This window comes from Lithobates pipiens, unplaced genomic scaffold (genome assembly GCF_037356315.1).
Source record: "Lithobates pipiens isolate NorthernLeopardFrog02 unplaced genomic scaffold, aLitPip1_a1.2 Scaffold_8, whole genome shotgun sequence".
NCBI classification, from domain to species: Eukaryota; Metazoa; Chordata; class Amphibia; order Anura; family Ranidae; genus Lithobates; species Lithobates pipiens.
This window is the reverse complement of record NW_027507903.1, coordinates 62279818-62303595: the sequence shown is the minus strand read 5'-3', so window position 1 is coordinate 62303595 and position 23778 is coordinate 62279818. Positions and strand designations below refer to the sequence as shown.

General features: G+C 43.1%; 1 protein-coding gene across 1 annotated transcript in view; it reads left to right on the top strand.

The window, feature by feature from the left end:
* HDGFL3 (HDGF like 3) overlaps positions 1-23778 on the top strand; it is a 109947-nt gene that overhangs the window by 61652 nt on the left and 24517 nt on the right. Inside the window, exons 4-5 of the mRNA XM_077472350.1 lie at positions 5900-5911; positions 11016-11177. Coding sequence (XP_077328476.1) covers positions 5900-5911; positions 11016-11177 — 174 coding nt within the window. The remainder of the gene's footprint in view (positions 1-5899; positions 5912-11015; positions 11178-23778) is intronic.

The window sequence follows — 23778 nt, the reverse complement described above, 5'->3', positions numbered from 1 at the left end:
TAACTTTGTGCAGATTACCAGAACTTTTTCTGCAGAATTCCAGCCAGGGTAACTGCTTTTCCTGTGCATTTCTATTGCACACGATTCCTCCAATTCATTAACCGTTTTGTAGATACTCTTTGGAAATCTGTCTTACGGTTGTGCAACAAAAGGTGGAACCTGCAGCAGATTCATGTACATGTTAGTAAGGTGTATATAAATATGTTGGAACTTTGAAATAACTGTTGCAGGCCTCTCTCCTGTGAAGTGGTGGAGTTTTATGGACAGATAAGTTATTTGGAGAAGTTGAGAGAATAATGGAAATGTATCGATTACCAGTTTCAGAGGACCGTAAAGTATAACTAAAGGCAAAACTTTTATTTTCCTTTTGGATAGAGTGGAGATGAATTATAACAGGTTTGTATTGCTGTCTTTGCCCCCCATTAGGGAGATTCACCCTCTCTATTTGTCCTGTTTACCATTATCATTGAAAGTAAAAGATACATTTTGGGCTGTCCCCAGAAAAGTCATAGAGGGGAAATCTTCCAATGGGGACACTAATTCTGGTGGCCTGGCGGTCCCCAGGAAATTCCCTTAATTTGCAGGGTTTTCCTCTCATTTGGCTATGGAACAGGAAGTGAAGGGAAATCTCCACATTGGGACACAACTGAAAGGGATCATAATAACCCTCCCTTGCTCTAGCCAAAATGAAAAAAAAAAAGTTTTGCCTATAGTTCTACTTTAACACAATCAATAGTTTACGCCAACATGGTAGAGATCTTTATTACCTCCACTTTCCTTATCACCAACAAAATTGTTGCAACAATAATGGCATACAGTAAAAGTGTTACAAATAGAGCTGCTTGAACTTGTCGCATTCATCGGTACTAATAAATATGTTGCCAGGTTTTCATGAATTTGGTGCAAGGCTCCTGACTATATACACACACACTGCCAGAAATGTGTAGCAAATGTCTTACTGAATGGTCCCAATAAGTCTAGTCCCTGACACACCCCCTTGATAGAAACACCCCCAGACCCAGCTGTCAGCATCTGAGAGACCAGACCCAGTCATATGGTAACATAACATGGTAGCCTTTACTCTTCTAAACTTCTGCATTTTTTTAAAAGCAGAGAATCTCAGGAGCAAGTTTTATCATCTAAAAAGTAATTTAAAACTGTAATTAAACAAAAAAAGAATGGGGGGGGGGGGGGGGGTTCAATAAAGCTGCTGTGACACTTTTCTGGTATAAATTGCTCTTGTTAATGTGTTGTTAATTTAAAACCCCAAACTGTTGGTAATTCAAAAATTCTAATTCAAATAGTTCTACTTTTCACCACTTCTATATTGTGGAGCAACACATGCATCAAATTCATAATAAAATACCAACAGTTTGGGGTTGATTTACCAAAACTGGGGAGTGCAAAATCTGGTGTAGCTTTGCAAAGAAACCAGTCACCTTCCAGGTTTTAGGCCGGGTTCACACTGGTACGACACGACAGTCGTATGATTTTGCCCTGAGACTTGAAGTCCGACATCCGCCCGACTTCAATGAACGGGGATCCGACTTTGATCCCGACATTGACAGGCACTTTGTGTCTGGTATGAATCTTTAAGAAAAACTCCACGGCAAAAAAAAAGTGGCATGGGTTCCCCCTCCAAGACCATACTAGACCCTTCAGTCTGGCTTGTATTTTACGGGGCCCCCCCCCGCCCACACCAAGAAAAGCCTCTTCCTGACAACCATGTTGATGGGGACAAGGGCCTCTTCCCGACAACCCTGGCCATTGGTTGTCGAAGTCTGCGGGCGTGGGGCTTTAACATGGGAGCCCCCAGATCCTGGCCTCCCACCTTATGTGAATGAGTATGGGGTACATTGTACCCCTACCCATTCACCTAAAAAAGTGTCAAAAAGAAAACGCAGTACACAGGTTTTTAAGTAAGGTAGCTCCAGCGTCATTTCCGATTTATTCTCGCTCCTCCGCTGATGTCTTTTGACTCTGACAGTTTTTCTCCCCTCTCTGGTTCTTCTCCGCTGATGTCTTCTAGTACTCTCTGGTTCTTTTCCCTCTGTCCGCTGTCTTCTGCTTCTATTTGGTCTCCTCTCTGCGCAGTCTTCTCCCTCTGTTCTTCTTCCGATGTTGCCTTGACGCGCTCTCCCGGCATAATGCCAGGTCCGCCGTGTGCTATGACTTATAAAGACATGGGGCGGGGCCACCCGGTGGCATATGGAGACCACGCCTCCTTATGACATCACTGCCCCATCATGCCCCTGGCGGTGACGCCATAAGAGCCGGAGAGGGAAGAGGAAATCGGAAGAGACTCCAAAGCTGCCTTAATAAATGATTTTAAAAACCTGTGTACTGTATTTTGACATTTTTTTTTTTTTTAAGGTGAATAGGTAGGGGTACAATCTACCTATTACTCATTCACAAAGGTTGGGGGGACGGGATCTCCAGATTCCGTTAAGCCTCCCACCCATAGACCCCGACAACCAATGTCCAGAGTTGTCTGGAAGAGGCTCTTTTCCCCATCAGCATGGGGACAAGATGCTTTGGGTGGGTGGTGCAGAGGCCTCCCTGCCCCACAGCACCACCCCCATGTTGAGGGCATGTGGCCTGGTATGTTTGGTGGGGGGGGCTTGCTCGTCCCCACCCCCTTTCCTGACCTGCCGGGCTGCGTGCTCGCATAAAGGTCTGATATGGATTTGGGGGGGCCACTATTTTTACAGCGTGGGGGGTTCCCCTTAAAATCCAAGCCAGACCAAAGGGTCTGGTATGGTCTTAGAGGGGATGCCGTTTTTTTTTATTTGGTCGTGGGGTTCCCCTTCAAGATCATCAGAGCCCAAGTCGCATGCCAAAGTCAGATCAGTTAAGACGGCGATCCGACTTTGATCTGACTTCAGTGATATTCAATCAAAGTCGGACCAAAGTAGTGCAGGAACCTTTTACTTCTGCCACACGAGTTAAGATGGCTCTCATAGGTAAACATTAATTTTCACACGTCATGTGTCATGAGCTCCCAATGTCGGAGCGTTTGTCGTACCAGTGTGAACCCGGCCTTATTGTCAAAGCTTAATTGAACAAGCTGACGTTAGAAGCTGAGTGGCTACCATGCACAGCTGCACCAGATTTTGCCATCTCCAGTTTTGGTAAATCAACCCCTTTGCATCTTATGAAAGTGGAGCTGATTAAGACTCTCTTGATGTACAGAGACAGATTTTGCAAAAGTGTCTTGTTTTCTAAAAGGGGCACAGCATGTGCCAAATTGTACAAGTGCTAGACAGGTACATGAATTGGGTGCATGCTGTGCTACTTTTAGAACGCATGCGAGACACTTTAGCAAAATCTCTCTGCACCAGTTTTCATGAATTCCAGGGAATGTTTTCATATGCAACATTTGTACTGTTTCAGTCATTTTCTGTTTTATTTCTACTGGGTGACTAAAGTTCAGGAAACTATAAAAAAAAAAAAAAGTGCATTAGGACAGGTAGAACACTGAGTTGTGCCGCACATGCAATGGTAGAATAAAAATAGTGAAATGTACCTTTACATATAAACATAAAGTGTATTTTCAGTAAGTACACACTTTAAATTGTTGTAATATTTCTCTAGAAGTTACTTTTGACGAGACTTTACTATTTTTACTTAGTTGCTGTTCCTTGAATTAATTATTGTATGTATTGTATTATTGTGCTTCATCAAGCGGTCACCAATTTATTAATAGTTGTGGCCAGCATTCCTGTTAAATATGCTAGTAATTGATGCTGTTTCTGGCTTCAGTACTTTTTGAATCACTGGCCCAGGACAAGAAATCCAGAAAATTACGTGAGAACACCTAATTTGCATACTTTGGGTTCAGTCACAGAGAACATTCTCAAACTGTTGGATTAGAAAGACATTTTTAGAAGGAGAGATCAGCAATGGCTCAGGCTATACACAGAACCTCGGCTTTTGTAACAAGTTGCAGTACGGGTCTTGGCACCCTACCCTTCAACACTTGCCATTAATATATTAGAACAACCATAGCTATGCGCAGCCTGTTGCATTAGGGGGTGCACCCCAAAGCCCCCATAGTAAACACAGTTTGTAAGTGCATCACTGTGTTCATTTAGAAAAGGAAAGGGGCTGGTAAATGACATATCGATTAGCCTCTCCCCCCACTCTCCTGGGGGAAAGGAGAGGAGGAAAGCTAGCAGCATTGCGGTGGGGGGGGGGGGGTCAACACAGGGGACAGCCCAGGGAAGTCAGGGGAATTAGCACCGCACACACATCTATGATTACAACCTGTGGCTAAGATCCAAAGAGCTTCATATGGCTACAGGGATTAATTTAAAGGCTAACGCAGGTATTTGCACTGCCACCAAATGCCTGCATTTCAGCAGAAATTGCAAATTAGGTACTTGTTATATTTTGCACAGGGCAGCCTAGATCCTCCTCTTCTTGGGTACCTCTTCGGCTCTCCTGGCCCCTCCTGACAAGGGACCGCACAGCAAGCAGCTTGCTATGGGGGCACCCGAGCTGCAGCCTGGCCCGCCCCCTTCCTCTACTCAATTGCTCATTGACTTTGATTGTCCCAGCCAATGAGCCCTGGGCAGCTGAGACAATCCTACAACATCGCTGGAAAGAGAGTGGTCTCAGGTAAGTATTAGAGGGGCTGAGGAGGGCTGTGGCACAAAGAAGGCTTTTTATCTTAATGCTTTTATCTTAATGCTTAAGATAAAAAACCTTCTGCCTTTACAATCACTTTAAGGCCATATTATGTGTGATCTGGTGATACAGAAATGTTCCCCACTGATTTCTGGTCAATGGACTTTCTGTCTCTTCTCCTGTATTTTTATCAATAGAATTAGTTCCTGCAAATGGCCGTCCCTTAGGCCCCTTTCACACAGACGGTTCAGGTCCGCCTGTCAGTTTCTTAGGCAGACCTGAACGGACGCTCCATGCAGGTCTATGGAGGGACGGATATCAGCGGTTACCATGTCTGCTGACATCTGATCCGCTAAAATTAGACGTATGGCGATACGTTCGCATCTGTCTGATCGGATGAGATCTGATGATAACGGACATGCTGACCGGTTTCGTCCGATCCCTCCATAGGAATCGGCGGCGCTCTGACAGGCCCCTCCCCTCTCAATGAGCAGAGGCGGACCTGTCATCCGCCGGCTCAGCGGAGATCAATGGAGAGATCGCCTGCTGAGCTGGTGGACTGCTGAGCGGATCCTCGTGGGAATGAGGCCTTAAACTTTTATTTCCAAAACGAATTCCATTAAAAATAGGGAAAGGAAGTACAAAGAAAGACCAAGCAGATATGCAAAACAAAAAACACAAATGAATTAAATGTGTTTCTAAAATGCAAGTAGGGTAAAGAACTGAATTTGACTTGATTTCAGTTCTAGTATTTCCATGTACAACAGCAGTTAGACTGAGAGGGAAGGGCAGCACTTAGGCCCGGTCAGGTGTTCTGCATGTACATGTACTATGGTAAAAAGGAACATGCTGACAGAAGGGAGAGCAGAGAGATTACCTCATCAGTCTGTTGCTGCTCTTTCACTGTCCTGTAACAGGAGGGTAGATCTCAATAAAGAAGATATACAAATGATATTCTTTATTTTCAATAGCCAGTGTGCTTTGGGGGTTTACAAATCCCCCCTCTTTAGGGTATAAGCAGGCTGATTTGGAGTAATAGCTGTTGTGGTACTCCATGCTTGTATGAAATGTGGACACAGGAATGGTGTGGTCGGGAACAGCAGCAGTTTGGTGTCAGATGTTTTCAAGGATTTGGGTGTAGTCAAATATTGATACAAAAAATTGTATATATAACTAATAATAAGCCTTATTGATAAACATATTTTAAGTGTATTTATGTACATAGTACGGCATATAAGTAAAACATATTTATATTTATTTTCTTTAATAGATGCATCTGAAGGTGAGCATGAACTGCAAAAGCAGAATACAATAGAAGAAAGTACAGTGAGAAAATGGTCATGTACTTTGGTGGAAGTTCTCCTGGAAATATGCAATAAGTAATACACAGAAAAAATACAGAGGTGGAATATATATAACTATGGAGTCTTGATTACAAAACAAGATGATGGAAATGGTATTGCCTCAGCAACCAGCTAGATGTTTGCTTTTTCTGTAACCTGTAGTAGGAACGCGAAAACCTAGAATCTGATTGGCTAAAAATGTAAACACCTCTACTTTGGACTTTTTTTGTTTTAGATGTCCATGTGCCAGATGAATACATTTTAAGAATATATTCAGTTTTACAAATATAGGCATCTGGAGACCAGTACTGGTCCAGCTCAAACTCCTCCTTACTCCTTACAGGATGTCTCCAACTTAAAAGCCGACCTCAATGCACTCTTTAATTTGGCAACTATGTGACAAATGAGGTTTAATGTTGATAAATGTAAATGTATGCACTTTGGAGGCTAAGAATATGCATGCATCATACATACTACGGGGAGTACAACTGGGGAAATCAATGGTGGAGAAGGATTTGGGGGTTTTGGTAGATCATAAGCTCAATGATAGCATGCAATGCCAAGCTGCGGTTTTCCAAAGTGAGCAAAATCCTTTCTTGTATTAAGAGAGGTATGGACTCCAGAGAAAGAGATATCATTTTTCCCCTGTACAAATCATTAGTAAGACCTCATCTGGAATATGCCGTTCAGTTCTGGGTACCAGTTCTCAAAAAAAAGATATCGGGGAACTGGAGAAAGTGCAGAGAAGGGCAACCAAACTGATAAGAGGCATGGAGGAACTCAGCTATGAGGAAAGATTGGAGGAACTGAATTTATTCTCTCTTGAGAAGAGGAGATTAATAGGGGATATGATCACCATATATAAATACATAAGTGGTCCATATAGTGAACTTGATGTGGAGTTATTCACTTTAAGGTCATCATCATTGACGATAAGGGGGCACTCTTTACATCTGGAGGAAAAGAGATTAAATCTCCAAATATGGAAAGGCTTCTTCACAGTAAGAGCTGTGAAATTGTGGAATAGACTCCCTCTAAAGCTGGTTCTGGCCAGCTTAGTAGATTGCATTAAAAAAGGCCTGGATTCTTTCATAAATGTACATTATATAACTGGAGTCTAACATGTACAGTGCCTTGAAAAAGTATTCATAGCCCTTGAAATTTTCCACATTTTGTCATGCTACAACCAAAAACGTAAATGTATTTTATTGGGGTTTTATGTGATAGACCAACACAAAGTGGCACATAATTGTGAAGTGGAAGGAAAATGATAAATGATTTTCAAGTTTTTTTACAAATAAATATCTGAAAAGTGTGGTGTGCATTTGTATTCAGCTCCTTTTACTCTGATACGCCTAATTAAAATCTAGTGGAACCAATTACCTTCAGAAGTCGCCTAATTAGTAAATATAGTCCACCTATGTGTAATTTAATCACGGTATACACAGCTGTTCTGTGAAGCCATTAGAGGTTTGTTAAAGAACCTTAGGGAACAAACAGCATCATGAAGGCCTAGGAACACACCAGAAAGGTCAGGGATAAAGTTGTGGAGAAGTTTAAAGCAGGGTTAGGTTATAAAAAGAAATATGCCAAGCTTTGAACATCTCATGGAGCACTGTTCAATACATTATCTGAAAATGGAAAGGGCGTGGCACAACTGCAAACCAACCAAGACATGGCCGTCCACCTAAACTGACAGGCTGAGCAAGGAGAGCATTAATCAAAAAAGCAGCCAAGAGGCCCATGGTAACTTTTGGAGGAGCTGCAGAGAGCCACAGCTCAGGTAGGAGAATCTGTCCACAGGACAACTATTAGTCGTGCACTCCACAAATCTGACCTTTATGGAAGAGTGGAAGAAGAAAGCCATTGTTGAAAGAAAGTCATAAGAAGTCCCATTTGCAGTTTGCCAAAAGCCATGTGGGGGACCCAGCAAACGTGGAAGAAGTTGCTCTGGTTAAATGGGTTAAAAATTGAACTTTTTGCCTAAAAGCAATAAGCTATGTGTGGCGGAAAACTTACACTGCACATCACCCTGAACACACCATCCCCATCGTGAAATGTGGCAGCATCATGTTGTGGGGATGCTTTTCTTCAGCAGGGACAGGGAAGCTGGTCAGAGTTGATGGGAAGATGAATGGAGCCAAATACAGGGCAATCTTAGAAGAAAACCTGTTACAGTCTGCTAAAGACTTGAGATTGGTGTGGAGGTTCACCTTCCAGCAGGACAACGACCCTAAACATACAGCCAGAGCTACAATGGAATGGTTTAGATCAAAGCATATCCATGTGTTAGAATGGCCCAGTCAAAGTCCAGACCTAAATCCAATTGAGAATCTGTGGCAAGACTTGAAAACAGACGCTCTTCATCCAATCTGAAGGAGCTTCAGCTATTTTGCAAATACGAAAAATTTCACTCTCTAGATGTGCAAAGCTGGTAGAGACATCCCCAAAAAGACTTGCAGCTGTAATTGCAGAGAAAGGGGCTTCTACAAAGTCTGAATACAAATACACACCACACTTTTCACATATTTATTTGTAAAAAAATATTTAAGCGATTTATCATTTTACTTCCACTTCACAATTATGTGCCACTTTGTGTTGGTGTAACACATAAAATCCCAATAAAATACATTTAAGTTTTTGGTTGCAAGATGACAAAATGTGGAAAATTTCAAGGGGTGTGAATACTTTTTCAAGGCACTTGGGTCATGCTTTTCTGGGGGTTTTTTTGTTTTTTTTTTGCCTTCCTCTGGATCAACCGTGGGCATAAGATTGTGTAATTTATTTATTTTTTCCCTTTTGTTGGTTGAACTATATTGATGTTTGTTGGGAGTAAGGAGAATATTGGACATAGACAAAGAAAATTAGTATGATTTTACATTTGGGGGATTGGGATGTATGCTTTCTGGAATGTTGAAGTGGTTTAAAAATACTATAATACATGGACAGGTGCACATTCATTGCTGTTAAAATTCAAACACAGGCTTTCAAAAGTTTTTTTTTTAAAGAAAAGCTGAAAATTATGTTTGCTTCATAGATAATAGCAGGCTAGTAAAAAAAAATGCACAAATTTGTAACGGTGTCTCTAAACCATTATTTTGGTATCATTTTTATTATTATTGAGGCATTATGATGTTCAGTTACTAAAAGGATACAGCATGCATAGTCTATATGCACAGTCATAGTGTTTTTGTACACCTTTGCAGCTAAAATCCACTGTTTTCAACTTTAATATAATAATATACACTTTTCTGTTCCTTTGACCATATTTCCAGAATGCAAAGTCAGCCTGTACAATGGTGGTCAACTTAAAAATAATAGAGGGCTTTAAGGGGAGACCCTGACACGTCCACACACAATAGCAGTGTTCTATCAGGTGTTAAGGTGTATTGCATCAAGTTATACAGCCCATTCAATATTAATGGGGATTTTTTTTACTGCAATGCATGCTGAAGAGAAAGTTGAGGTCATCAGTTATGTCTGTTATCACAATATCATCACTCCGCACTGGCAATGGTTACCGTAATAATAACCCCCCCCCCCCCAACATAGGTGTTGGTGGCAGTTCTAAGAACCCCCAACATTGGTGACAGTGACCTGCATTGATGTGATTGACTACAGTAAAAAAAAAAAAATCCAACATTGGTGTACGCAATAATAATTCCCAGCATTGGTGTCAGTGACTGCGATGACAACCCTCCAACATTGAAGCCAATGACTGCAGTAATAACCCTCAGCACCGGTGTCAGTGGCCAGAGTAATAACCCTCAGCAAGGGTTTCAGTGACCAGAGTAATAACCTCCAGCATGGGTTTCATTGACCAGAGTAATAACCCCCAGCATGAGTGCCAGTCACCAGACTAATAACCTGCAGCATGGGTGTCAGTGACGAGAGTATTAAGCTTCAGCATGAGTGTCAGTGACCAGAGTAATAACCCCCAGCATGGGTGTCAGTGACCAGAGTAATAACCCCCAACATGGGTGTCAGTGACCAGAGTAATAACCCCCAGCATGGGTGTCAGTGACCAGAGTAATAACCCCCAGGATGGGTGTCAGTGACCAGAGTAATAACCCCCAGCATGGGTGTCACTGACCAGCCCAGAGTAATAACCCCCAGCATGGGTGTCACTGACCAGAGTAATAGCCCCCAGCATGGGTGTCACTGACCAGAGTAATAACCCCCAGCATGGGTTTCAGTGACCAGAGTAATAACCCCCAGCATGGGTGTCAGTGACCAGAGTAATAATCCCCAGCATTGGTGTCAGTGACCAGCGTAATAACCCCCCAGCAAGGGTGTCAGTGACCAGAGTAATAACCTCCAGCATGGGTGTCATTGACCAGAGTAATAACCCCCAGCATGGGTGTCAGTCACCAGAGTAATAACCCACAGCATGGGTATCAGTGACCAGAGTATTAAGCTTCAGCATGAGTGTCAGTAATCAGAGTAATAACCACCACTGACCAGAGTAATAACCCCCAGCATGGGTGTCAGTGACCAAAGTAATAACACCCAGCATGGGTGTTGCTGACCAGCCCAGTCTAATAACCCCCAGCATGTCGGTCACTGACCAGAGTAATAACCTACAGCATGGGTGTCACTGACCAGAGTAATAACCCCCAGCATGGGTGTCACTGACTAGAGTAATAACCCCCAGCATGGGTGTCACTGACTAGAGTAATAACCCCCAGCATGGGTGTCACTGACCAGAGTAATAACCCCCAGCATGGGTGTCAGTGGCCAGAGTAATAACCCCCAGCAAAGGTGTCAGTAGTGCTGCTGTTAAACCCTCTGCACTGGTACCAAGCAGTAGTGTAGCAATTTTAATTATCTCCCCTGCATTGGTGGTCAATGTAGTGGCATTAAAATGTAAACCCCTTTCCCAACAGTGGCAGTGACATTTTGAGGGCTACTGTACAGAGTATCCAGAGTTACATAAAAATAAATTGACATCTTTCATCGTGACTACAAATAGGTTATCGTTGTTTGGCAATTTTGTACTGGATTACAGTCTCTTATATTGGTCACATTTCTGGTTCATTTAAGGCAATGCAGCAACAAAGCTCCTCAGAAACTGAAGGGGAAGGAGGCAATGCTGCTGATGGCAGCAGTGAAGAGGAAGAAGGAGATCAGGTAGAAGAGGATGGAAAAGGCAAGAGGAAGAATGAGAAAGCAGCTTCCAAACGGAAGAAGTCCTACTCATCAAAGGTAAGGTGTAGTCATGTTATGCTTCGGTGTGATATTGTGGTGCAAGTGCTAAAATGCACAATATCCACAATAGTTTTCACACTTTGTAAATTAAATATTTGCTTATTATGCACACTATTTTTACGTGGGATCTCTGTCTCATGTCTGTGTGTATCAGTGTAAAAAAAAAAAAATGCATGCACAGGTTTACTCTGCTTGAGATAGGATTGAGAATAGTGCACAAGACATAGGACAAATTAACATATCTTTGCATCCATTTTATTACAAATAGGGTTTGTTGAATCCAAATGTGACAGTGCTTTCCTAGATGACGAGCATATGCACATATGAAGTCTCACTGAAGTGTGCATACCTGTGTTTGTGCTGGGGGAGCACTAAACAATGCGTTCCCAGTATAGAGACCGAAAGCTGGGTGGCACAGTGGTTTAGTGGGTAGCACTCTCGCCTAGCAGTAAAAAGGGTCGCTGGTTTGAATCCCAACCACGACACTACCTGCCTGGAGTTTGCATGTTCTCCGTGTGTCTGTGTGGGTTTCCTCCGGGTACTCCGGTTTCCTCCCACACTCCAAAGACATACTGGTAGGTTAATTGGCTTCTGTCCAAAATTGGCCCTAATATATGAATGGGGACCTTGGATTGTGGGCTCCTTGAGTGTAGGGACTGATGTGAGTGTGCAATGTATAGGGATAGGGACAATTGTAGACACTCAGGTTTAACTGGATGGACTGGTGTCTTTATTCAACCTTACTAACTAACTAGCTCTGGGTCTCTTACTAATGATCGAGAGCTATCATAGTGATCAGTAGCTATACAACCTGCCCCTATGTTCTTTCTCCTCTTGAATGAATAAAAAAGATTCATTGTATGTTAACAAAAAAGTGTGTGTAAAAAATACATAAATGAAATAAAGAGCAAAAAACCAAGATCGAGTTTAGGGTCAAAGGTCAGGGGTGAGTTTTATGTAAAATTCATGTTTTTTTTTGTAAATTTATTTTTATTAAAATTTTCTACAAGAAAACAGATGACACAAAAGAAGGAAAACAAAACTGCGCCACGCAGGGCGGGATTCCAAAAAACAAGTAGCATGCCACTTTCACACTGAGGCGTTTTACAGGTGTATTTGCACTAAAAATAGCATTTGAAAAGCGCCTGTAAACTGCCTTTTCTGCAGCCCCAATGTGAAAGCGCGAGTGCTTTTACACTGGGGCGGTGCGCTTGCAGGACAGGAAAAAAAGACCTGCAAGCAACATCTTTGGGGCGGTGCGGGAGCTGTGTACACCGCTCCTAAACTGCTCCTGCCATTGAAATCAATGGCCAGCGCTGCCGAAGCGCCTGCAAAGCAGCTTATTCACAAGCCCTTTCCAGTACAACAGTGAGGGTGTTATGGATTTCTTCCAATAGAGGATCAGCACCTTGCGAGCATAGAACAATAGCAGGCTAAGCAAAGTGCACTGAGCCCTAGTAAGTAGTAAACCCTTCACTAAGCCAAGCAAGCATGCCACCACCATCAGAGGCACAGGCACAGAAGTAATCTTCATTATGCAGTGCCCAACGGCAGACCAAAACTCCTTGGCTGCCTGGCAGTACCAAAAAATGTGTCTAAAATTGGCTAGAGACTGTGAGTAATGCCAACATTCTTTTACCCTCTACCCAAAATGTGAAAGTAAATAGTGACACTGATATTGAAATGTAACAATCAATACTGTAACATAAACAAACATAAATGAAATAACACCCTGTGACAAGTGAAAGTCAATGTGTTCACAGAAGTGACACAAATGAACTTGTCACTAATGTTCACAGTGATTTTCACTTGGCACAGGGTGTTATTTAATTTATGTTACAGTATTGATTGTTATATTTCAATATCAGCACCACTATTTACTTTTACATTTTAGGTAGAGGGTAAAATACAGTTTTTATTTTTTATTTATTTAGAGTGGCAGCTTTAATCAAATCTCTAATCTTTCCTAGGGGCGCAGTGGTAGGGCTTCAAGTGTGGGCGTGTTAAACTTGCTGACCATCAGTTAGACAATGCCAACATTCTGCTATAGATAACTTTGTGGGGTTTAATATATCCTGTGTAGGAATTTAAATTGAATTAAGCAATAGTTAGCTGACACTAAGTGCGTGAAAGGGACGCTCCACATATCATCCCTCTCCTCCCAAATCCAGAACCCCCACCACCCAGTGCTCCCTGCACCTGGCTACCGAGGGGGGAGGGACAAGGAAAAGTTCTTTATATAATTCTGATAATGTTTTTTTCATGGACTCAATGTGACATTCTCCAGAATGGAGGACCTAAGTTCCATCTTGGTGGAGCCAAACTGGGAGATATATGTCGCAATTGGAAGTGGCAAAAGAGATGGGGATTACATAGTTCAAATTTTTGCTTTAGATGCGCAAATTAACAACTCGCCCCCTCTAGTGACATCACCCAAGATCTTTATCCCCTTTGACAAATGATCGGACCTGGTATAGTGAGCAGATGGGGAAAACAGAGGTTCCTCCACAGCGGCGAAGCCAGTGATGGGGCATTAGAAGTAGGTGCCAGTAATTCCTGAACACGGTCCTAGGCCTTAATGGTGGCTCGCTTTGTGCCCGTCAGTGGAAATTTAGCCCCAGAGCCTCTGTACACGAGGAGACACAGACACTCAGGAGCCTAGCACCGCTGCTTCCAAGATTGTGACAGAATCCCCATCATCCCTATGAAGCCATTTACATGCAAAAACTCCCTGGCCAGCCAAGAAACATTTATAAAGATCGGGGAGAGCTAGGTCCCCTTGTCCCCAGGACTCCTGAAGCGCTTTAAGGCTTATTTTGGGAGGGGAATATGTATAAAACAAAAATGGCATGTACCCGATGGAAAGCGGAGTGTGGAATCAATAGGGGAGTTACGTTAAAAATATTTTAAAAAAATTGAAGTATCTTCATTTTTAAAAGGTTTATACGTCCCAACACCGATAGAGGAAGATTGTAATCGGCAACCTTTGTAGATATGCAAACCCCCAAATAAGTAAATTGAGTGACCCACTGTAGTGGCAGCCCAGAGTCTGCCGCGGCTCTAGTAGTTGAGTGGTAGAAAAATTGATTTGTCCTAATTTACTTTTAGGACTGAAAATTTTGCGAAGTTATCCAAAATGCTAAGGACTGCTCGAAGAGACATACCCAGATCCTTCAAGAAATGGCAGCTTATCGTCCGCATGCAGCACTGTGCATTACTTAAGGTTTCCAACTTACAATGCCCCCACCTGAGGAGAGGAACACAGAGCCACTTCCAATCGTTCCGTCAATCGTTCCGTCATTAAGGAAAACAGGAAAGGGGATAAATGGTAGCCCTGCCTGGTTCCCCTACCCACTGCAAAGAAGGGAGATAAGGAAGACCCAATTTAGAATACACCATCTGAGGCTTACTGTATAATGAGGACACCCATTACAATAATGTGGCACAAAACCCATACGTTCTAACAGCACTTTCATATATCCCCAATCAATAGAATCGAAGGCTTTGGCCATATCCAGTGAGACCACCACCCTAGTTCCAGTTGTTTTGTGAGAAATCTGCAAATGAGTAAACAAACAACGTAAATTGGTGTCTGTAGACTTCCCTGGCATGAAGCCAGTTTGGTCCACATCAACCAGGGCTGGGAGCACTATGGACAATGCAAAAAAGAGGGGTCCCAGAAGGTGACCCAAGGTCGGACTTTAAAGGCACAGTAAACAATAAGGATATGAAAAGATATTATTGTTTATTGAAACATAGATGTTAATATATACATGGTATGAAAGGGGACATAGAAAAAAGGTTAAAAATCAAACACCTAAAGATGCATGATATATGATGTGAGCCCTAGTGCATCAACGTGTTTCCCTGTTAAGCTTTTTCAGGACACATTCAGGATTCATTGGTAAAATTAAAATATATACATAATTATAGTGACAATAACATACATTTATAAAAAGACACTGTTTTGTCCAGATGAGAGATCATGGCTTGTGCATACATATCAGGACTAAGACAAAAATGCCTTGCAGGAGAGTCAGCCTTGTTCAACAAGTGGTCAAAGAGGGAAAAGTTTCCAATAAAGAAAGGGTTGGCTCACAACAAGAGCAAGTCACAACACAAGGATTCAAAGGAGCCAACTAAAACCAATATAAAACAATAGCTTGGATTATATATAGCTAATATATGTTTCTCACAAAAAAAATATTAAATTAATAATATATATACCTGCTGGCTGGGAGAAATGTCCTTGCAGGGATAGGTCTTTTCCCTCTTTGACCACTTTTTGAACAAGGCTGACTCTCCTGCAAGGTATTTTTTGTCTTAGGCCGCGTACACACGAGAGGATTGTCCGTCCAACTAAGTCCGACAGACAGTCCGTCCTACTTTTGAATGAACGGACTTGACCACACACGATGAACAGACAGTCCGTTGAAAGCTTGCGCGATGACGTGTACAGCACGTACGACGGGACTAGAAATACGATGTCCAATACACTGCAATGCAACCTTCGGCCGTGTAAATCCTTTCTGAGCATGCGCCATACTTAGTCCGTCCAACTAGCCTACTCACGAGCGGACTGTCCGCTGAAACCAAAGTTGGACGGACTGTATTACGGAAATTCCGAAAGACTTAGTCCGCCAGACTGTCCGCTGAAAAAGTCCGCTGAAGCCCACACACGAGCGGACTGTCCGCTGAAACACGTTTCTGCGGACTAAGTTGGACGGACAATCCTCTCGTGTGTACGCGGCCTTAGTCCTGATATGTATGCACATATGAAGGCTTACCTGTAGCTAACCAGGGTATCTCCTAAACATGCACAGTTTAGGAGATATCCCCTGTCCCCTGCATGTGCCGATGACATCGGCACATGCGCACTAGAGCAAACTGACGCAATGGACCTATGTGCCACTGCATCAGTCTGCATGCCATTACCGGCGTCTCCCACGTGCATGCGCAACGTCATCGTGGCTCCGGCCAATCACAGCGTCGGAGCCGCGATACCCGGAAGTAACTCTGGGACGACATGACGGCGGCCGGAGGGGGAGATGAGGACGCCTTCGGGACCTTCAATCTTTGTCTTTTTTGGGGGTTTTTTATACAAAATAGTGACACTTACCCGTCCAGCGCGCCCGCGATGTCGGCACCCGAAGCCGATCTGTAGATCGTATGTCGGGTGCTGCCGCCGCCATCTTGGGTATGGGAATCAGGAAATGGAGCCTTTCGGCTTCATTTCCCGGTTCCCTACTGCGCATGCGCGAATCGCGCTGCGCAATAAAGACGGTCCCCGCTGCCTCTGGGATCTGTGTGTTTCCCAGCAGGCAGCGGGGCACTTGCGGAAAGGGGCAGGCACTTGCGGAAAGGGGCGTAATTTACGCCCCTTTCCGCAGAGAGCTATCCCGGAAGTGGGTGCAGAATACCTGTACAGGTATCTGCACCCCCCTTCCCCCTGAAAGGTGCCAATTGTGGCGCCGGAGGGGGGGAGGGTTCCGATGAGCGGAGGTCCACTTTAGGATGGACCTCCGCTTTAAGCATTAATGTATGTTACATTGTGTTGCTCACATAGCATAATATTATAACAGTTTATGTCAACATACACTATAGTGGTAGTAACAAGTGAAGAGAAACTCTGCCTAAATAGGGTTATTTTTAGATATCATGATAATAATATTATGCTATGTGAGCAACATAATGTAACATGCATTAATGCTTAAATGCTACTATTAAATGTATCTATTTGTAAACAATATTTTTTATACTTTGTACTTATTGGAATTACTTTGTTCGTGGTATCGGGATATTTCAGTATATAAAGCACGTATGTCTCGATGACCGCTCTTGGCATGTTTTACACTGGGAGAGATGTCCTTGCAGGGATAGGTCTTTTTTGATTTTGCTTTGTGCAGTGATAGGCTTTTTTTTTTGTTTTTTTTTTGACTGATCCTCAATTTTTGGGGGGCATTTTTTGGCCTTGCTTGCCCTGTGATGATGGCACCGTTACGTACAAGCATGTTATGTTTGGAATACATGACGTTGACGGGTCTGCTTATATGTTTGCCAGCTTCCGTGCCTGCTTGGACAGGGCCACTTATGTGGCCTCTATGTGCTGTGCCCTTTCTTCCAGACCAGACTGTGTGCCACCTGTACATTGCAGCCTTTATTTCCAGCGTCGGCGCTTCCATCATGACGTCACTGCGCCGTCAACGGAGTAATGGCGCTCTTGCATTGGTACTCTGTTGCAGGCGCAGTCTGGTGATGGCATCACCAGCGGACCAGCCTCTTTGTTTGTTTGGCTCAATTTTTTGGCGCCAAATACAACTATAAAATAGCTTTTTCTCTCCTCCAATAAAATGAAGAGCATCTCACTCTCTCTCAGGGGATTATTTTTACAGTGTCACAACACGAGTAAGTGTATTTGTTTCTATACCCCGCACTCTACCATTTTTTTTGTTTGGAATTATAGCAGGGGTTTTTCAATGTATACAATACCTCTGTATTCTTTCCTTGTAGACTTTTTGATTGATAACAATTTGGCTTGGATCATTATTGAGCACTTTACTTGTGTATAATCGAGCCTCCACATTGGTCACTCTGGAATGAAGGACTATCTCCTCATATTTATACAATCTTTATAAGGCTGCTTGTTGCCCTCAATTTAATATCTTATCCTGTCTGAGGTTAATACATTAGGATATTCGTCTCTATGAGCCAGCAGGTATATATATTATTAATTTAATCCTTTTTTTTTTTTTTTGTGAGAAACATATATTAGCTATATATATAATCCAAGCTATGGTTTTATATTGGTTTTAGTTGGCTCCTATGAATCCTCGTGTTGCGACTTGCTCTTGTTGTGAGCCAACCCTTTCTTTATTGGAAACTTTTCCCTCTTTGACAACTTGTTGAACAAGGCTGACTCTCCTGCATGGTATTTTTGTCTTAGTCCTGATATGTATGCACAAGCCATGATCTCTCATCTGGACAAAACAGTGTCTTTTTATAAATGTATGCTATTGTCACTATAATTCTGTATATATTTTTATTTTAGATAGCGAGACCTTTTTTCTTTTCTTGCAACCAATGAATCCCGAATGTCTCCTGAAGAAGCTTAATGGCAAAACACGTTGACGCACTAGGGCTCACATCACATATCATGCATCTTTATGTATATGATTTTTAACCTTTTTTCTATGTCCCTTTTCATACCATGTATATATTCACATCTATGTTTCAATAAATAATAATGTTTTTATATCTTTTATTGTTTACTGTGCCTTTAAAGTTCCAACCTTCTGGGACCCCTCTTTTTTGTCGTTTCGAAACTATTCACGGATGAGGCAATGTGAGTGCTTTTTTTCTCTTATATTCACTATGGACAATCTGGTGGCCTAATCCTTTGTGAGAATTTTCAAGTCAGCATGAAGGAGAGCTATTGGCCTATAGGAGAAGCAACACGTGAGATCCTTACCAGGCTCAGGGAGGAGAACCACATAAGCGTCTAGAATAGAAGGAGGCAGAGACCCATTTTCAAAGCTATAGGAGTATAATGATTGTAGTAGAGGGCCTAGTGTGTCGGAATATTGTCCATACCACTCCACCGGGGATTTGTTCGGGGGGAAATGAAAGGATGGTTATCTCTATTTCTGTAAGAGTAATGTCCCGTTCCAGCCAGGCTCTATCCTCAGCCTCTAAAGAGGGGATAGGAAAACCAGAAAGAAGGTCTGTCAATTCCAAGAAGCTGTTTAGTTAGTGTTAGTATCAGTGTGTCTTAGGTAGGATAGAAAATAGCAAAATACGCACTATTGTTTTTGTGTCCTACTGTAGGTAAAGGAAAGAAACCTGACAGATTCCCACACAAGCAATGTGGATGCTGAAATCTCCCCCACCAGGACACTGTATTCTGACAGCAGGGGTACCCCCCCCCCCCCCCATCAGAATACACAGATCAGCACTGCAGCCATTGGTTGTTTTTCCAGTAGGACAATTTGACATAAGCTGGTCGTTCTGTTGAACACAGCGCTGTACACATTTATCCAGTTCCCACTGAACCAACCAAATTTTGATGCGTGTATACTGTGCTTAGGTCATTGCAAAGAAATGTACAGTTTTACTGACACATGACAAAGTTGCAGGCATTAAGATTTATTTTACCTTTAAAATAAATACATTTTTCATATATCCATGACTAGTTTATTAGGAGAATATGTTAAACATTCAAGTTTTATTTGCATTATCTCTGTGATAGTTTTTTACCATTCTGGGCAAATAACGTGGACTTTCAACAGTGGTACTGCAAAAAGGTGAAACATTTAAAAATCTTATTTTATTTTATATTACTCGTATTTTATAAGATGCTGGATCTGCTGCAGGTGGTATAATACCATTTGTTCCAAATTAGCTCATTAGTGCACCAAAGGAGTTTACAGAATAAACAGACTGTTCACGTTAATGCATATTCATGCTGGGTTCACACAATCGCCGCATCCGGCTTACAGCAGGGGTCCGGTGCGTCCTGGTTCACTGTTTTAGGTCAGAATTCAGCCCGAATTTTGGGCTGAATTTGGACCTGAAACGGACCAAAAGATGCACAGCGTTTTTGTACAAAATGCTCCGGACCCGCTGCAGAGATATGTGAACCGGCTCCATAGAGAGACGATAAAAATCTCCCACTATTGCGAATTGGATGCAGGGAACTGACATCCACTTCGCAATGGTGTGAACCCAGCCTCAGGGTGCCTCAGATATATTACTGATGTACCATTGTCAGAGCATGCTTTCTAGACTTCAGGTAGGATCACATGTTGCTTTACTATCTAAAAACCTATGCAAACAATTTGCCTTAAAGAGGAAGTAAACTCTCCCACTCTGATACTTCTTTTCATTTAGTCCATAATAATAAGTCATTATCAGACTATAGCCACTGTAATCCAGCCCAAATCGCATATTACTTACTGTTTAAAGAAACTTTAAAAAACTTGTTTCCAGGGGTTAGGCAGCACCATCTTAAGTATTGTTTTCCGAGTCCACAGTGGAGTGTACTTCTGCCCTTACATTGAGCACTTCCTGTACTGTTAACCAAGCCTCCTTCTCAATCTAATGTTTCTAAGGCAACCTTGCTTCCCTGTTCATAGCTTACTTGTTTATTTCATAGTATTTACTTGTGCTGATGTCTAATGTTTGCCTTTGTCAGACTTATCAGCTTCAGCTGATAAGACTGCAGTATTGGCTAAGTTTAGACTGTATGTGAGGTCACATGATCACATGGTGTGTAGGAGGAAGCTCTGAGTGATTAGCAGAGTTCAGAGCTGTGCTAGGAAGTCCTGATAACAGATAGATAAGACATAGAGAGTGTGCCTTAAATCAGGGGAGATCTGGGCATACTCAGTGACTTCATTCTACAGAACAACAAGGATTACAACAATACTAAGCAAGTAAGGAGATATCTACAAGCAGTGTTCATTAGGGTTTTTATGCTGATTTACATGGGACAAAGTTGTGGGGGAGGGTTTACAACCACTTTAAAGGAGATTGTGTCCATTCAGTGCAAAGTAGCGAAGTCTCTGAAAAGTGCCCAACCTGATTCATGGATATTTAACTCTCTAGTGATCCCCCTGTGATCACTAGAGAGGTAAATATACACTGAGAAAAATGTTCAGTGTAGGGGTGATGTCACCAGGGCTGGTGCTACCACTAGGCAAACTAGGCAGCCACCTAGGGCGCCCTGCTGCCTAGGGCACCCTGCCACTGGTGTTCCTACTCTCTTCTCTCTGCAGCAAGCAACTAAGTCTCGGCATCAGCAGGCAGCTCCATTTGTGCACAGTGTCAGGGGCGCAGCGGCAGCAGAGGACTGTGTGTCTCGACTCCCAAATTAATGGAAGCAACCAAACATTCATTGATGGGCGCTGGTAGGCTGCATTGATGGGCGCTGGTGGGCTGCATTTGATGGGAGCTTCATTAAAAATGTGGGGTATACATGGGCAAAGGGGGTGGAGTCAGGGGTGGAGTCAAATGGGGGGTGGGCGCAAAATTAGGTTTCGCCTAGGGTGTCAAAAATCTTTGCACCAGCCCTGAATGTCATGTCCTATATGTGAAAGTATTTGAGCCCAGTGATTTGCCACTGGGCCCGCGCACTCTCAAATGGGAGGTACATTATGGTCATCAGCCCGTGCACAGCTCACTAATAAGGTTATCACTTTGTCCTGTCCTCCTGTAAAAATTGTCTATATTGTTAAGGAATGGCACCAAAGCTCTGATTGGCTCAGGGCACTGGTCCTTCCCTTCCCAGTGTGGGTGCTGTAAAAATCAGGACAGGTTCAGGTATTTATTTTTGTATTTCATAGTTATATACCAGGACTGTTTTTTTTTTTTTTACATATCTGCTTTTAGTTTTGCTGTATCATATAAATACTGTGGCAGTTAAAGTTTTTACTTTAATCACACTGTACAGGACACAGGACAGGAAGACATAAACCATGTGTTATATGCTGCTATCTTCATGTGATTGGAGACTGGCAAAGGCTTTGCCAGGAACACCCCCAGTGCACCATCCTATAACCCAGCCCCCCGTGTTCCTACGTGCTCAGTTCTACTCAAAAATGTTGTGGTTCAACATTCTCACTATGTCGGACAAGCAGAATTTTTCTCTGAATCGCCCGCTACTTCTGTCCAGCCAGGTAAATATCTTCCTGGCATGGTGGATTTCCAACTCAGCCCCAGAATCTGAGAGATCTTTCCTTCCCTCTGCCTGGAAGATGATAATGACAGACACAATATAATGAATAATGTGTTGCTCAGTGTGTAATGTGATGTATCTTCAAACACAGTAATAAATAAACAAATATGGTGATACTTAGGCCCCTTTCACACTGGGGCGGTGCGGCCGTCGGCGGTAAAGCGCCGCTATTTTTAGCGGCGCTTTACCGTCGTTTTAGCGGCGGTCTGCGGGCGCTAGCGGGGTGGTTTTAACCCCCGCTAGCGGCCGGAAAAGGGTTAAAACCGCCAGCATAGCGGCGCTTTGCAGGCGGTATTGCCGCGCTGGCCCATTGATTTCAATGGGTAGGAGCGGTTTAGGAGCGGTGAATACACCGCTCCAAAGATGCGGCTAGCAGGACTTTTTTCACCGTCCTGCCAGCGCATCACTCCAGTGTGAAAGCCCTCCGGCTTTCACACTGGAGTGAAAGGGGCCGGTTTTTTCAGGCGCTACACAGATGCTATTTTTAGTGCTGTAACGCCTGAAAACCCCAGTGTGAAAGGGGCCTTAATGTGCAACTATACACAAGCAATAAATAAGTAACGTTTTCTTCATACACAATAAAGTGCAACAATTCCAAAGTGACAATACAGTGAAAAAATGTGATGAACGTGCCTAATTTCAAAGTTCATAAATAAAGTGCTTGTGCAAAAATGGAATCCAGTAAATCCAAATGTTTCCACCATCCGTAGTGCGCCAGTGGTTTGCCCCAGCCTCTCACCTTAGACAAAGACCCCACAGGTCAAGTAAAGCTTCTGTATAAACGTGACTCCAGGCTCCAAGGCAGTGAAATCCTTTCTCCAGGGATATCCAGCCAGATAGATAATATGGCTTCCACTGGTGATGAATAATCTCTTTACAGATCCTTACTTCCCATCATATGCAGTTTACACACAGTTAAGAAAGGCATCCATGGTGTAGTAATCAGTGGTGTATTTAGGTTTTGTGCTGCCCTAAGACTGACTAAATTCATGCAACCCCTAATTAAATTCCTGTCAAGACCACACTCCTCTGTGTTTAAAACCCGCCCTAAAATCTTCGAGTGGGGACACTAGTTCTGGGGGGGGGAGGGGGGGGCGGCAATGGGTTCCCTTAATTTGCATAGATTTCCTCTAACTTCCTGTTTGGCTATAGGGCAGGAAGTGAAGGGAAATCTCTGCAATGGGACAGAGATGGTAAAAAATAAACTGACAGGTGCTATAATTCTCCCTTATTGTATCCAAAATTTAAAAAAAAAAAGTGTTGCCTATAAAACTACTTTAAGACCAAATTTCTGATAATTTTATGGAGCGAACTAAGAAGATATAACCATGCCAATGGTGCAGCAGAAAACATATAGCATGGTGAGGAAGGTTTGTGGTCCAGGATGATAGGAGAGTCAAAATTAGAAGCGGTGCCAGACCCTCCCCCACCCCCCACAGTTGCAGAATGCTGGCCTCCCGCATACCGGAAGCAGTGCAGCCGCTTTATGGGGGCCCTAGATTCATTTGCCTCTCAGCCCAGTCCTTACTATAAGACTGGCGCTACACTAACAGCGCAAGCTGGCGGGGACTCTTTCCGTGCTGCCCTAGGTCTGGGCCTAGGCCAGGATACAGCGTTGGGAGTAATCCAATCTAAAATTTAATAAACAAAGCAGTAACTTACAGTTTAAAATAGCGTTGTTCAGCAAACAATAGGACTTCCGATCTCGGGCCGTGACCGGACCGGACCTCACCCGACTCCTCACCCAGGAGGAGCTGGATGATGCCACTTCCGGATTATCATCACCAGTGGAAGCCGTATTATCTATCTGGCTGGATATCCCTGGAGAAAGGATTTCACTGCCTTGGAGCCTGGAGTCACGTTTAT